Source organism: Desmodus rotundus, chromosome 7 (genome assembly GCF_022682495.2).
Source record: "Desmodus rotundus isolate HL8 chromosome 7, HLdesRot8A.1, whole genome shotgun sequence".
NCBI lineage: Eukaryota > Metazoa > Chordata > Mammalia > Chiroptera > Phyllostomidae > Desmodus > Desmodus rotundus.
The window spans coordinates 13140602-13152889 of NC_071393.1; the positions used below are offsets into that span (position 1 = coordinate 13140602).

Consider the following 12288-nt stretch of genomic DNA (forward strand, 5'->3'; position numbering starts at 1 on the left):
CTGCCCAAACACCCGTGTGAGTAGCTTCGCTAGAGACGTGATTCCACCCCAGGGCTCCCTGGAGGCCCTGCCTCTTCCGACCCTGCGCGGCTTGGACTTCTCCCTGGCCCCCGTTGGATACTTGAGGGGCACTGTGCCTTCCCCATCTCACAGGAGGAGCTTTCCACTCAATTTCCACTCAATTTATGAGCCAAAGTACATACGGGGGACAGGGAGCACCTGGGGGAACACAGGCCATGCTCCAGCCCCATGGCACTCTAGGAAGATGCCTGAAGTCACTGGGAAAAGCCTGGTCTCAGGATGGCAGGGTCCCAGGAGTCAGGGACGTCCTCCCCTAGGCACAACCCACACAAAAAAGCATCTGCGTCCACGGGGCCTGTGTGGGCGGGGAGGAATGCCTGGCTGGGGCAGCAGGGCGCCATCACCACTCCTCCTCCTTCTCCTTCCTTCCTCCTTCCTCCTAGGGAATCCAGCTTCACTAATAATAAGTGGTGGGAGCCCAGGTCTTCAGCAGCCAAGCCAGCCTCCTACGCATGAGTCACAAACATCCCCTTTCCTGGCTAAGGATAGCTCAGGGGCCAGACTTCCCACTCTGCCCTCCCACTGAAGTGGCGAGCCCGCCTTCTCTGCTAACAATGACTACAAACAGTAGAGACGGAGGCTCCGACACCCAAGGTCCCCACCTCAGCTTATAGGTGAGGACACAAGTTTGGACAGGCGGAAGGATGACTCACCCGATATTGCAGGAGGTGGGGCACGGGAGTTGACAGTCTCTCCTTGACCAAACTCTAGCCAGGCTACTCTGAGCTCTGTTTTTCCAACTAGCATTCATCCTGGGGGACATCCTCACGGGCTCAATTTTAGCGAGAATCCTGCTACGTCTGTTAAGCCAGAATCCCCCACCCTTGATATCTGATCACCCCTGTCAACTGACCAAATTTCTTATCCCACCAACCCCAGGTGATGTCTGATCCCCCCCCACCCCGGCCTGCCTTTGATGAGAATTCCATTAGGTCCGTTCAGCCAGAATCCTCCCCACCCCTGAAGTTTTCTCTGACTTCCGCCCACTGACACCCTCACAGTGCTCCTTGGCTGGAAATCCTCTCTCCCTTGTCGCATCTAGAGCTGAGCCCCACCCCCTCCCCTGTGGCAAAATCCCAGCACTGCAGCCTGGCACGCATCTCGCCAGTCTCCAGGCTGGGGGCAGGGATGGGAAGTAACCGTCGACGGGAATGAGAACATCACTTTGGGGTGAGGAGAATATTCTACAACTGGACTGCTGGTGAAAAATAAGGTCTATTTTTAGAAAAAAGTCTGTCTTGTTGTTTCAACAAGTGTCACAATTTTTGTTTTTAACAGCGCCCACGTCCTCCACCCCCTGCCATCTCACGTCCGGGTCATCTGGGTCCTCCTAGAAGGGACAGCTGGACAGCACCCCTCACCAAACACCGATGGGGAAACCCCGGCTGGGGTCAGGCGGTAGGAGGGAGCAAAGAGCAACCAGGGACACGGAGAGATGCCCCTCGCTGGCCCTCCCCACCCTCACTGCTTTCTCCTTCCCGGGGCCGCGCCTGGCGCTCCTGACTGTCGGAGAGTGCGGGCTGTGCGTAAAGAAATGTTCTGTTTATGCTCAGCAGTGTCACGGCACAGGCTTCCTGAAGAGGGCTTGATTTCAACACAGGAGGAAGAAGAGTATGAGCTCTTTTCTCTCTTCCACTGGGATCTCCACTAATCAGGGACAGTCCTCAGAGGCCCCGGTTCAAACCCCGACATCCCTAGGACCCTAGTGGTGAAGATTTTGAATGATTCAAGTCAAAGGTCGTGGGAACCTGTGCTGAAGAAAGGAGCCGGGCACCCAGCCTGCCGGCCCCCTTGGCTCACTGCAGCTGGGTGGGTGAGGGGTGCCCAGGCTGCCGCAGATGCAAAGATGGGAAGGAGCGGGAAGAGAGCAGTAGTCGTTGAGTAGTACGCTGGAGGGCGAAGGCTCAAAGGACCAAGCTACGACCGTCACTGTCACCGAGTAGGCGTGGAAAGCTGCCGGCTCTCTAAGGAGCCCAGCCCCAGGACGCTCACAGAATAGCACAACCTGGAAACTGCCTCAGTGTCCATCAAGAGCAGAACTCTTGGGATTCTGCTCCCTGCATGGGATTCCCTGTAGAGCCGAGATCTATGTGGAAATATGGGGCTGGATCTCAAGGGTACAGTGGGGAGTCAACACACATGAGTTGTGAAGTGGGAAGTATCCACATCACACATGTGAGCCACCCCCCCCGCAATGCCCCGTCTGCCAGGGTGGGGCCCACACCAAGCTCACACGGACAACCCTGGAAGAGGGAGGGACCTGGCTGGTCACAGATGCCCGATCAGGACCCCAGAAGTGGGGTGACTGAGAACCCCTGCCCTGCATTTCTGCCCTCCCAATACCCTCTGAACAGCCAGGGGAAACTTGCAGCTGATGGGGAGCAAGGGGGAGCCATCCCCTCCTCACCTAAGATCCAAGCCACAGGCAAGTTCCAGGACATCTGCTGAGTGGCTGTGGACCAGGAGCTGGCATTGGTGGACCATCCCCACCTGAGAGAGGGGCGAGAGCCCCGCCTGCCCTGTGCGGAGCACAGCTGCTGTGCTGCTCCCCGCCACAGAGCCAATCCCTAGCACACCCACTGGAGCAGCACCCCAGCATGGTCCTCACCCCAGGTTCCATCTGTGGGGTCCGCCAAGGCCAAGGGCCTGCTCTCGTAGGTGGGTGATGAGGGCAACAGCAGGGTGGTGAGAGGGGCATTTCTGCCTTGGGGCCTGGTCTCACGCATGGGGATCCCAGAGGTGCTGAGCCAGAGGTCCCCAGCGAGCCTCCAAGGTGGGAAAACAGGCAGATTCAGCTCCCAGGAACCTGGCAAGCCAGGGTGGTGTCTGGAGCCACCATGAAGCGAGGACTTGCTGGCCTGACTGACGAGTGTTGGGCCCAGCCAGACGACAAATTACTCAGGGACAAGTCACGCTCTTGTTCCATCACTCCTGCTGCGCAGCATCTCACCACTGACGGACTTTATTTCCTGCCCCATGGGAGGGAGGTGGGGCTGCTTGGGGAGCCCTGTCCTCCCGCTGGTACCTGGCAGCCCACCTCCCCATGGAGGCCTCACCCCAGGTCCAAGGGTACCGGGGGAGTGGGGAGCATCAGTGCCCACCTCCAGGGCAGGGCAGGGAGGACCTGCTTAGCTAGGTCTGGTAAGATACTCTGTAAGGAAGGAGAGACCAGGGCCTCCCCCCACGGGAAGCAGTACTGGGCAGGTGAGGCCACAAGAAACACAGCAGATGGTGTAGCTCCTGTCTGCTGAGAAGTGGGAGAGCTGGTCGTGGGCCTCCAGGGCCAGGGCAAACTTCTGAAGGCCTGCGGGCTGGATAATTTTCCCGGAGGACTGGGGACCCCTCGCTGGTCATATATAGACACTTACTCTTGGCCACCCAGGGGGCTTCTATGCCAACTCTGTGCCCACACTGCAGCCCCTGGAACCTGGGTCTGGAAGCAAAGAGGGGGCGTCAGGCCAGGTGGACTGACATTATTGTGGTTTTCCCAGAACAGCTGGCCTCCTATCTGCCAACTACGGCCCACGGCACGACCTCACCGTCTGCCTGGAGGAACTGAGGCTCAGCCGGAAATACAAGTTTAACTGAAATTCCCTTGGGGACCAGATGGGGCCCAAGAGACACTCAACAGACAGACACGGGCAGAGGAGGGCAGCGGCCTCACCTGGACCTGGCCCTTCCCCATGATCCTGTCCGTGCTTTCGCCATCCTCCTTAGTGACCTTGGTCTTATTGTAGCACTTCTCGTAGCACAGGATCCTCAGGGTCTGGGAGCCTTCCAGCTCGATCTCAAACTCCTGCAGCTCCAGGAAAGAAGGGAAGCCCCCCCGTTAGCAGGCAGGTCCAGGGGTGTGGCAGTCGGGGCCACAGGCCCTCTGAAGGGCAGCTCCTCAGTGAACAGCTTCCTGGACGCCCCAGGAGGACCTGGCCCTCGAGACCTTCCTCACTTCCGTCCTGGGACGCAGACCCTCAGAGGCTATATCTCTGTGAGCCTCACACTGTGACCCTGTCTAGATGTTTCTAGAAGCTCCAAATGACTCTCAATCCTAACCCAAACTCCTTAATCCAGCATCTCAAAGGGCGGTCAGTCCCCACACGGCCTGTATCAGTGCAGGGGGCTGGTTGCAAATGCAGACACTCTGTGTAGGGGCTTTGGGAGGTAAGGATGTGTCAGTACAGGTTCACTGATTGTAACAAATGCCCCACCCCCTCCGGTGCACTGATAGCAGGGAGAGTGCATGCGTGTGGGGGGAGTACAGAGGGACACGAAAATCTGTCCTTTCTGCTCTATCATTTTGTGACTCTAAACCTGCCCTTTCTACATTTGAAAGGGAAAACAACCGACCCAGGAGCGATATAGGGGAGAGAGGGACTTAAGAGGAAGAACCGCGCCTGCAGTTGTTTGGGTTGCTTGCCATGAGGCGTGCGCGGTTAACTCCCCCCCGCCCCCCACCCCCCCACACAGCTTCAGTCAGGTCTGCATTGCACACCACCGCTCTTGTGGGCGGGGGTTCTCGGTGGGGAAGTGGAGAGAGTGAGGGGGAAAAAGAAAGCAGGTATTTCCAAGCTGGAACGGGAATGGGGGGGTAGGGCCTGTGCCGGAAACAGGTACGACCCTGGAAGCAGCTGTAGTCCCAGCCAGGGCAGTCACCAGGCAACCTGCTGCTGTGGGACCCTCGTGCCTCGGTCACTCAAACCCCCACTTGCTTGCACCTGAACTCCCTGCGTCATGTCTACAGCCCTGCACCTCGCTGCTTGCCAGATCGCAACCCTCTCGCTCTCTGAAAAGCTTCCTGTGACGGATCCACCTGGCTCTGATCCCTCCTCATCACAGAGGCCACACAGAGCTTTCTGCAGGGATGCCCAGAGCTGTGGCGATTGGGTAATTCCATCAGCTTCTTGTTCCCCAGCCCCAGTGAGACAGCGAGTCTAATGATCAGAGAGTTGATGCTGAGAAATGAGACCTGGGTTCTGGCCCTACCATCCCACCGGTCACAGGACCCGTCTGGGACTAGGCAGCTTGGGGGTCTTAGCTTCCTCCTCCGCAGGGGAGCAGGCAGGCGGGTGGCAGCTGTCTGCAGCTGGCTGCCTCTACCACATCCTAAAGCATGGGGGCCCGAGGGCCACAGCTGCTCTAGAGGCCGGGAAATGGCACCTCTCAAGGATCTGGGGACGCCATCAAGACCTGTGGCTCCGCCATCATCTTTCACTCCCAAAGGCTCAAGGCAAGCCAGCAGGCTAAGTGGGTTCCACTCAGCTCTCCGAGTTGGAGGAAAAGGGGGTAGCAGCCCACACACCTGACACTTGGGGCAAGCAAAGAGGACCCTTCTGCCCAGGTCTCTACCACAGCCCCCAGGGCAGAGTCCCAGGCTTCCAGAAACCGGGAGGGTCACAGAGGACTCACTCCAACTTCAGAGGAAAATGTGATGGAAACTTCTTGAGTAAACACTAAGCAATAACAAAGGCAGGACAAGAGGACCTTTTAAATTCTTTTCCTAAACACTCCTCTAGCAAAACAGGCCATTTCTTTGTGAAGGGGGAGGGAGGGTAAAATTCTCAGGAAACTGCAGATAAAATCTGCTGGACAAGTCACCCTCCCCCAGGAGGTTCCCGTAATGCTGGCAGCACTGCCTTCAGGGAAGCTGCTGGGGGGCCCTGGGGTTTAGACTCAGCCAAGACGTCTTAGCCTCCCAGAGCCACAGCCAAGGGGCCCCTCACCTCGTTCCAGTTGGGCTCCGTCGTGTCCCGGTAGACGCGCGTCTTGGCTTTGTTCACGAAGTACCCAAAGGAGTCCACCTCCAGCGTGCAGTAGAGATCTGCAGGGGGCCACACGAGAGGGTGACCGCGCTGTTCCACCCCACCCGGACTTTCTACACGGGCAGGCGTTGTTTTTGAAATCAGAGGAAAGTGGTCTTGGTTTTCTTCTTAAAATGAAACACCGAACAAGAGCAGGCCCCTACTGGATGACCCTGCTCCTTGTGGGCAGTTGGGAACCAGCACCTCTCAAGAGCTGGGTCACTCAGCAAAGCCCCTAGGTGAGCAGGGCCCCATGCTGGTGGGCCAGGCAGAGGGGTACTGGGGGACACAGGGCTGGGGGAAGTGCCTGTGACCTCCGCAGACCCCACTTTGGGTTTTACAGGGAACTGGGGCGCAGGGCACTGCAGGCCAGTGCTGGGCCCTGAAAGCAGCATGTGCTGGGAGAGTCATGGGGTGCAGAGGGCGAGACTGGGTGCAAGGTGTGGTGCTGGGGGCCAGGGAGGGGGCCCCTGCCGAGAGTTGGATGAAGGGTGTGACAGGTGGCCTGAGATGGCATCTCACTGATATAACCAGTGAAGAGGATGGTGGCTTCTGGACCGGCCACATGACGTAGGGTGGCGCCTCTCACTGGGGCAGGAATTAGCGACAAATCATTGGTTCATTTTGGGGATGCGAGTTTACAATATGCAACATTGAGGAGACAGAGGGAAAGGTGATGGAGAGAGGCTAGGAGAGAGACGGGGCAGAAAGGCAGTTCCGGGTGCCAGCTGTGCTGTTGATGGAAGGGTCCCCAGGAGCAGGAAGAAGGGAGTCTGTACAGTGAGGGAGGGCGGCCCGATGGGACCCTGGGACACACCAGCATTTAGGGGGCAGCCCGAGAGGCGCCCAGGAAAACAACTGTGTGCGCTGCAGCTTTACAGAAGTACAACTGCATGCCGTACAGTCCACCCCTCATACGTGTACACTTTCAGGGCTTGTAGTAAATTTAAACACTGGTGCCAACAGCTAAAGTCCCGCCCCAAAAGCCCTCAGGGATCTCGTGCAGTCAATCCTCCCTCCCACCCTGAGTCTCAGACCACCATGGACAGGCTTTCTGTCTCCATATTTTGCCTTTTCTAGAAACTTCATACACACACAGCAACATAACATATCGTCTTTTGCAGCTGGCATCTTTCATTAATTCTAACTTTTTCAGGTCCGTGCACGTTGCTGCCCGTGTTGACAGTTCACTCCTTTTCATTGCCCAGTGGGCGGGGTTCCACACACGGCCACACTGGATCTCACCGTTCACATCTCAGTCTCTCTGTGGACTGGCTGTCATTTCTCAGGGGCGGAGCTGCTGGACCATGGCGAACTTTTCAAGAAACTGTGAAACTGTTTTCCCGGGTGGCTGAACCATTTTGCACGCCCCCAGCAGTGTCTGCGGGTTCCAATTTTTCCATCCCTGCCAACGCAGTTCATCTCTCTGATGACCACTGGCCCAGCGGGTATGAAGTGGTAGCTCACTGTGGTTTCAGCCCACGTTTCCCTTAGGACAAGGAGCATCTCTGCATATGCCTATTAGCTATGGGTGTTTCTTTAGTGAAGCGTCTACCACATCTTTCGTTCATTTTTTCAATTGGGTTGTCTCTTTAGTATTGGTTTGTAAGAGGTCTCTATGCATTCTGGATACAAGTCCCTTATCTCATATATATGGTGTTCACCATCTTCTCCTATTCTGTAGCTTGCTGCACATTTGTTTTGTGGTGACAGTGGGAGGGGTCAGCAGGACAGTGCCCGCCCCATGTCCTCCTACCAGGCCCTCTGAGAGCGTGCTTGGAGGAACCGTGCAGAGAGGCGTGGTGTGTGCTGAACCTGGACTGAAAGGCGACCAGCGCTCACTGCTTTGACAGCTCAGGTAGCTGGGAGAGACACCCCTCCCACCGCTGACCTCACGCCGGGGCAGGAGGTTGGAAAGGGTATCCATTCAGGGGTCAGAGCAGCCAAATCCACTCTGCTGATCAGGACCAAGGTGCCCCTGACCACCACACCCCTGGTTTGGAGCCTCACTGTGTTTTCTGTCTGCAGCAAACTCCAGCCCCTGCAATGACAAGACTCACCTGCAGGGGTCAGTGCGCCAGCTCATAGGACCAGAGACAAGCACTGGAAAGGACAGGAGCCACTCCAGGAAAACAACTCCACACCCAGCCCAAGCATCTCGAGCGGTCAGGGGTCAAAGACGCCTGATGGTAATTGGAGCCACTTCCCTGGTTCCCCACACCCCCCTGGCTCAGGGCCCTGCTGCCTTCCTCCCCGAACCAGCTACTTACTTGAACTCTGCTTAAAGCCGGTGGCAGAGTGGACGATAACATTCAGGAACCCGTAGAGCCCAGGGGACTCATCGTCTGTGCAAAGGATGAGAGAGGGAGGCAGGTGACTGGCTCAGGGGGCACCCTGCAGCTGCCATTTGCCCAGCATGGGGTAAGGCGATGTCGCTGACAGAATCGTCCCCTGTGGCCTCTGTCTTGGGGACCTCCCGATCTGGTTGTGTTCACAACACAGGCAGACCAGTGACCAAGATGACACGTATTAAGGACAGGAGAGGAGTCAGGGGTCAGGGCAGCGTGTGACAGGATGGGGTGTCTGTGCACGCATGTGCAGAAGCACATGCCTGTGTGCGTGACCGAGTGTACACCAGTGTGTGGGACAGTGAGGGCAAAGTGCAGCACAACCAATGGCGAGGCAGGAAGCTGCTGGCTGGGGGGAGGGGCTGGCAGCACAGGGGTAGGGCCCAGCCCTGGAGCACAAGGCATCTGGGGCGGGATGAGGGAGGTCACCAGTCTCCGCAGTCACCCAGCAGGGGCTGCCCACCTTCTTTGTTGATGGTCAGTGGAATGCTGTGGACCGTCTGGAGTTTGACACACGAGTTGGTCAGCATCTGCAGCTCCACGGACGTCAGGGAGAAGCTTTTGAAACCTGGGAGGGTGGATGACAGTCGGCACAGGTTCTTGGCCCTTTCAGGACACCCAGGGACTGATGCCCGCCCCAACACTGAACCCCCAGCACACAATGGTGAGGGGGCACGACAAGCGGGGTGATCAGCCCCCAGGGAAGGAACTGGTAAGTGACAGAGCAAGGTAAGGCCCCAGAGGGCCCAGGCTGGGCACAGAGGGCAGGGGAAATCCTAGCACAACCCTTACAAACACAGCAGCCGGCCTGCCACCTCGGCATAGCCACGGGGCATTTCGGAGATGGGGACCTGCAGCAGCTTCCCGCAGGGTCTCCCCAGATAGGCACCCGGCACAGCTGTCCCTGACTTTCCTAATGCAGGTCCCCATCTCTTCACCAGGTGAGGGAAAAAGCATTATTTCTGGTACAATGCTGAGCAGGGAACAGACACTGCTACGCTGCCATCAATTTAGGTCCCCGGTTGTGACAGGAGACCCTGGGACGCGGGCATGGCAGGGCACCCCCTCCCTGGATGCAGGACCCAGCACAGGCACCGATGCCAAGCCTGGGGGGACGAGAGCTCAGGGCAGAGCCTGTGTGCAGTCTGTGCGCAGCAGGTGAACCAAGATGGCCCGTGGCTGTGGGAGGACCAGGCCACCTTGGCCCCTCAGGGACAGTGGCATACGGGGAGTACCTGAGGACCTTTTAGCAAGGATGGCTCAGGAATCCCGAATCACACACCTAGGGGATGGAGGGGGAAACCTCCCTGCAGCTGCCGCCTCAGGACCTGGGGTGGGCTCTGCCTTCCCACCCTGAAGACTGCCAGGCAGCACCAGCTCTGAGCTCAGAAGGAAAACCCTGCTAACAGAGGGAAGCCCCTAGAGGAGAGGCCACCCCAGAGGGCAGTGCATGTCCAGTCCTGAGAATGGCCAAGTGTGGCCAGCACAGTGTGGCCCCTGCGGCATCAGCTGTCAGGGTGTGGGGAAGCCTCTGGAGGAAGGCCAGGGTGGGAGCAACGGGGGAGGCCAAGCAGATGAGGCGGTGGTGAAGCATGGGGAAGGTCCGGAGGGGCAGACGAGGCCAGTGGGCCACGTGTGTCAGGCCCAAGGGAAGGCAGCTAGGGGGCAGGGGGCCCTGAGGACGGGCAGGGATCGGGCTAAGGAGGTCCTGGAGGCAGCAAGGGGGAGTTCAAGGAAAGCCTGGCAGATGGGGAGAGGTTCCTGGAAAGGTCAGAGGACAGGTGTAGGGTATGCAGGGGATTTGGGGGAGGCCCAGAAAAGGGGGCCCTGTCAGGAGAGTTTCTCTCCAGTGTAGTTTCTCAGTTACAACTCCACCTAACACCTCATTTGGATGAGAGAGCCGCTGCTCAGGGGGGAACAAGCTCTGAGACCACAGGGTGAGGGGGCCGTTCAGCCCAACGTTCCCAAATACAAGTCGTCGCTATTCAGAAGCCACTCACATTTCTTCTGCTGCTCCCGGATGTTCTCTCTCCACTCGGCGCGCTCATAGTCGGATGAAATCAGGAAAGTGTAACTCTGGGGACCAGGCAAACACACCCCAGTTATCTCTGCCCTGCTAAGCTGGCACCCAGCACGCCCGGGGTGCTGTCCCCTGTCACTACCCACGGGCGGCACACCCCGCCAAGGCCTGCACCCCGCTGTGCCTCTGGCTGGCCGGGCCTAGTGGCCAGGTGTGCTCACAGCACAAGGCATCACTTCCGGCACTCTCTGCCCTTCCTGCCAGTCAGGCTCTGGGCCACAGCTGCGCTTTGGCACCAGTCCCTGCCTGGACGGCCTGGGTCAGGACGGGACGCACCCTACCCTAGGGCAGCGAGGAGGTTACCGCGTGGAGACCTGCAGAGGTGAGGGCTGATGCCGCCCCGACGACCTGCATCGCACCCACACGCCCAGTGCTGAGACCCAGAGACAAGGCTCCCGCAGAGCCTAGCTGCACACTGACAGGGGATGTGACGCCCATCACTTGTTCATGGGAGAGGCCTAGGCTGCAGATGGCATCAGGAGCCAGGCTCAGGAGAGAAGGTGCCGCCCAGCCCAAGTTCCCAGACAGCATGTTCCTACCAAGGGCCGGGTCTGCACAAGTGTGCACGCCCCCCCGCCTTTAGACCCACCCCTGTAAGCTATGGGGTGGGCCAGCTTCTAATCAACTTGGGGCAATGGCCTAAAGCACTGGTCAGAGGGGTCCACATGCCCGTGTGCCAGGCTGGACAATCCTCTCTTGGTACAGGAAGGCTCTCTGGGGGAAAAGGGCTGCTGTGGCAAAGGCACATGGGAGTTGGGGCCACAGCCACCACAGGGCTGGGCGGCGGGGTTCTGGTCATAGCACTGTGGGGTATCCTGGTGCATGGGAATCAGGGCCCAGGAGGGTCTGCATGGGGAGCAGCGTGGGGGCTAGCCTGCAGTAGGCACTGACCTTGCCGTTGCGATTGTGAACCCTGAAGGCCATGCTGGGAGACATGAGCAGAAGCAGCGATTCCTGCTCCGACAGCTTCTTTTTCAGCCTCTCTATGGCCTTGCTGCCCTTGTTTGCTCTCTGTGGGGAGAGGTGGCACAGTCACATTTCCATCTCAGGGCCTGTCCCCACTTCCCCCGAAGCTCGGCCCTTGGAGGCCGGGAATACTGGCCAGCGGCTCAGCGCAGCACAGGGCCGCAGTCGGCTGCTGCCGGCTACAGGGCAAAGGCCGGGCACAGGCTGCTGGGCATGCTCGGCCAGCACTTCCTGAGGAAATTAAGTTCTTCCCTGCAGGAGGGCAGAGAAGAGAGCTTTACAAACCTCCCTTCTTTCAATTTTGTCACACCTGGACAATAGGCAAGGAGCTGCTGTGACCCCAAGGGCCCTTCCCCACTCCTGGACTCGCCCACATTTCAGCATCAGGTCCCCGGGGAGTGTTTGTGCAGGTCCCAGTGGAGGGCCAGATACATCTCCAGGACCTGGTCGCGAAAACCCTTCCTGCCCTGTGCCCTGTGCCTCCCTCCTGGAGCTCCTCCATCCTGGGGAGCAGACCACACTGCCCAACACTAGCAGGTCACAACACGGACAAGTGCAGCGGTGACAGCACACAGGGAGAAGCAGCCCCAGGAACACAGCCTGGCTTCCCTTCTGCCGCACGCCGCCACGCTGGAGGCCGCAGGGCCTCTGGACGAACACACAGCCTCGTGCTCTCGCTGTCTCCCCACGTTTTCGACTGGCTGGGTTTCTGGTGCAGCAGGCTGCAGGTGGGTGGGAGTGAGGAGGACCCCTGTCCTGGTGTCCCTGGGCTGAGGCCAGCCTTCTAGGAACCTGTCTCTTCTGCGGCCACCACGTGGCCCCTGCTCTGGCCTGGGTGGAATCCACATGCAAGGGGCTCATCCTCACTGTTCCTAAGTCTTCTAAACCTCTCCAGAAACAACCAGGGCTGTGCCTGGGGCAGTCCAGGAGGGCTGGAGGGGCTGCCCCCCCACTTGGGATGATCTCCCTATTATGGTAGGTGGGGACCTCTCCCACCCCACATCCCAGACGGCTCCAA

The 12288-nt window shown here is 58.7% G+C and overlaps 1 protein-coding gene across 3 annotated transcripts in view; it reads right to left on the minus strand.

The window, feature by feature from the left end:
- BCR (BCR activator of RhoGEF and GTPase) overlaps positions 1-12288 on the minus strand; it is a 105803-nt gene that overhangs the window by 15619 nt on the left and 77896 nt on the right. For 2 of the 3 annotated variants that reach the window (XM_024566634.4, XM_053927976.2), the window contains 6 exons: positions 11196-11315; positions 10225-10300; positions 8688-8792; positions 8147-8221; positions 5799-5896; positions 3746-3877 (listed from right to left, as the gene is read on the minus strand). In XM_024566634.4, coding sequence (XP_024422402.2) covers positions 3746-3877; positions 5799-5896; positions 8147-8221; positions 8688-8792; positions 10225-10300; positions 11196-11315 — 606 coding nt within the window. Of the gene's footprint in view, positions 1-948; positions 3051-3449; positions 3515-3745; positions 3878-5798; positions 5897-8146; positions 8222-8687; positions 8793-10224; positions 10301-11195; positions 11316-12288 lie in introns of those variants that run through there. The other variant, XM_053927975.2, reaches the window with a different exon arrangement.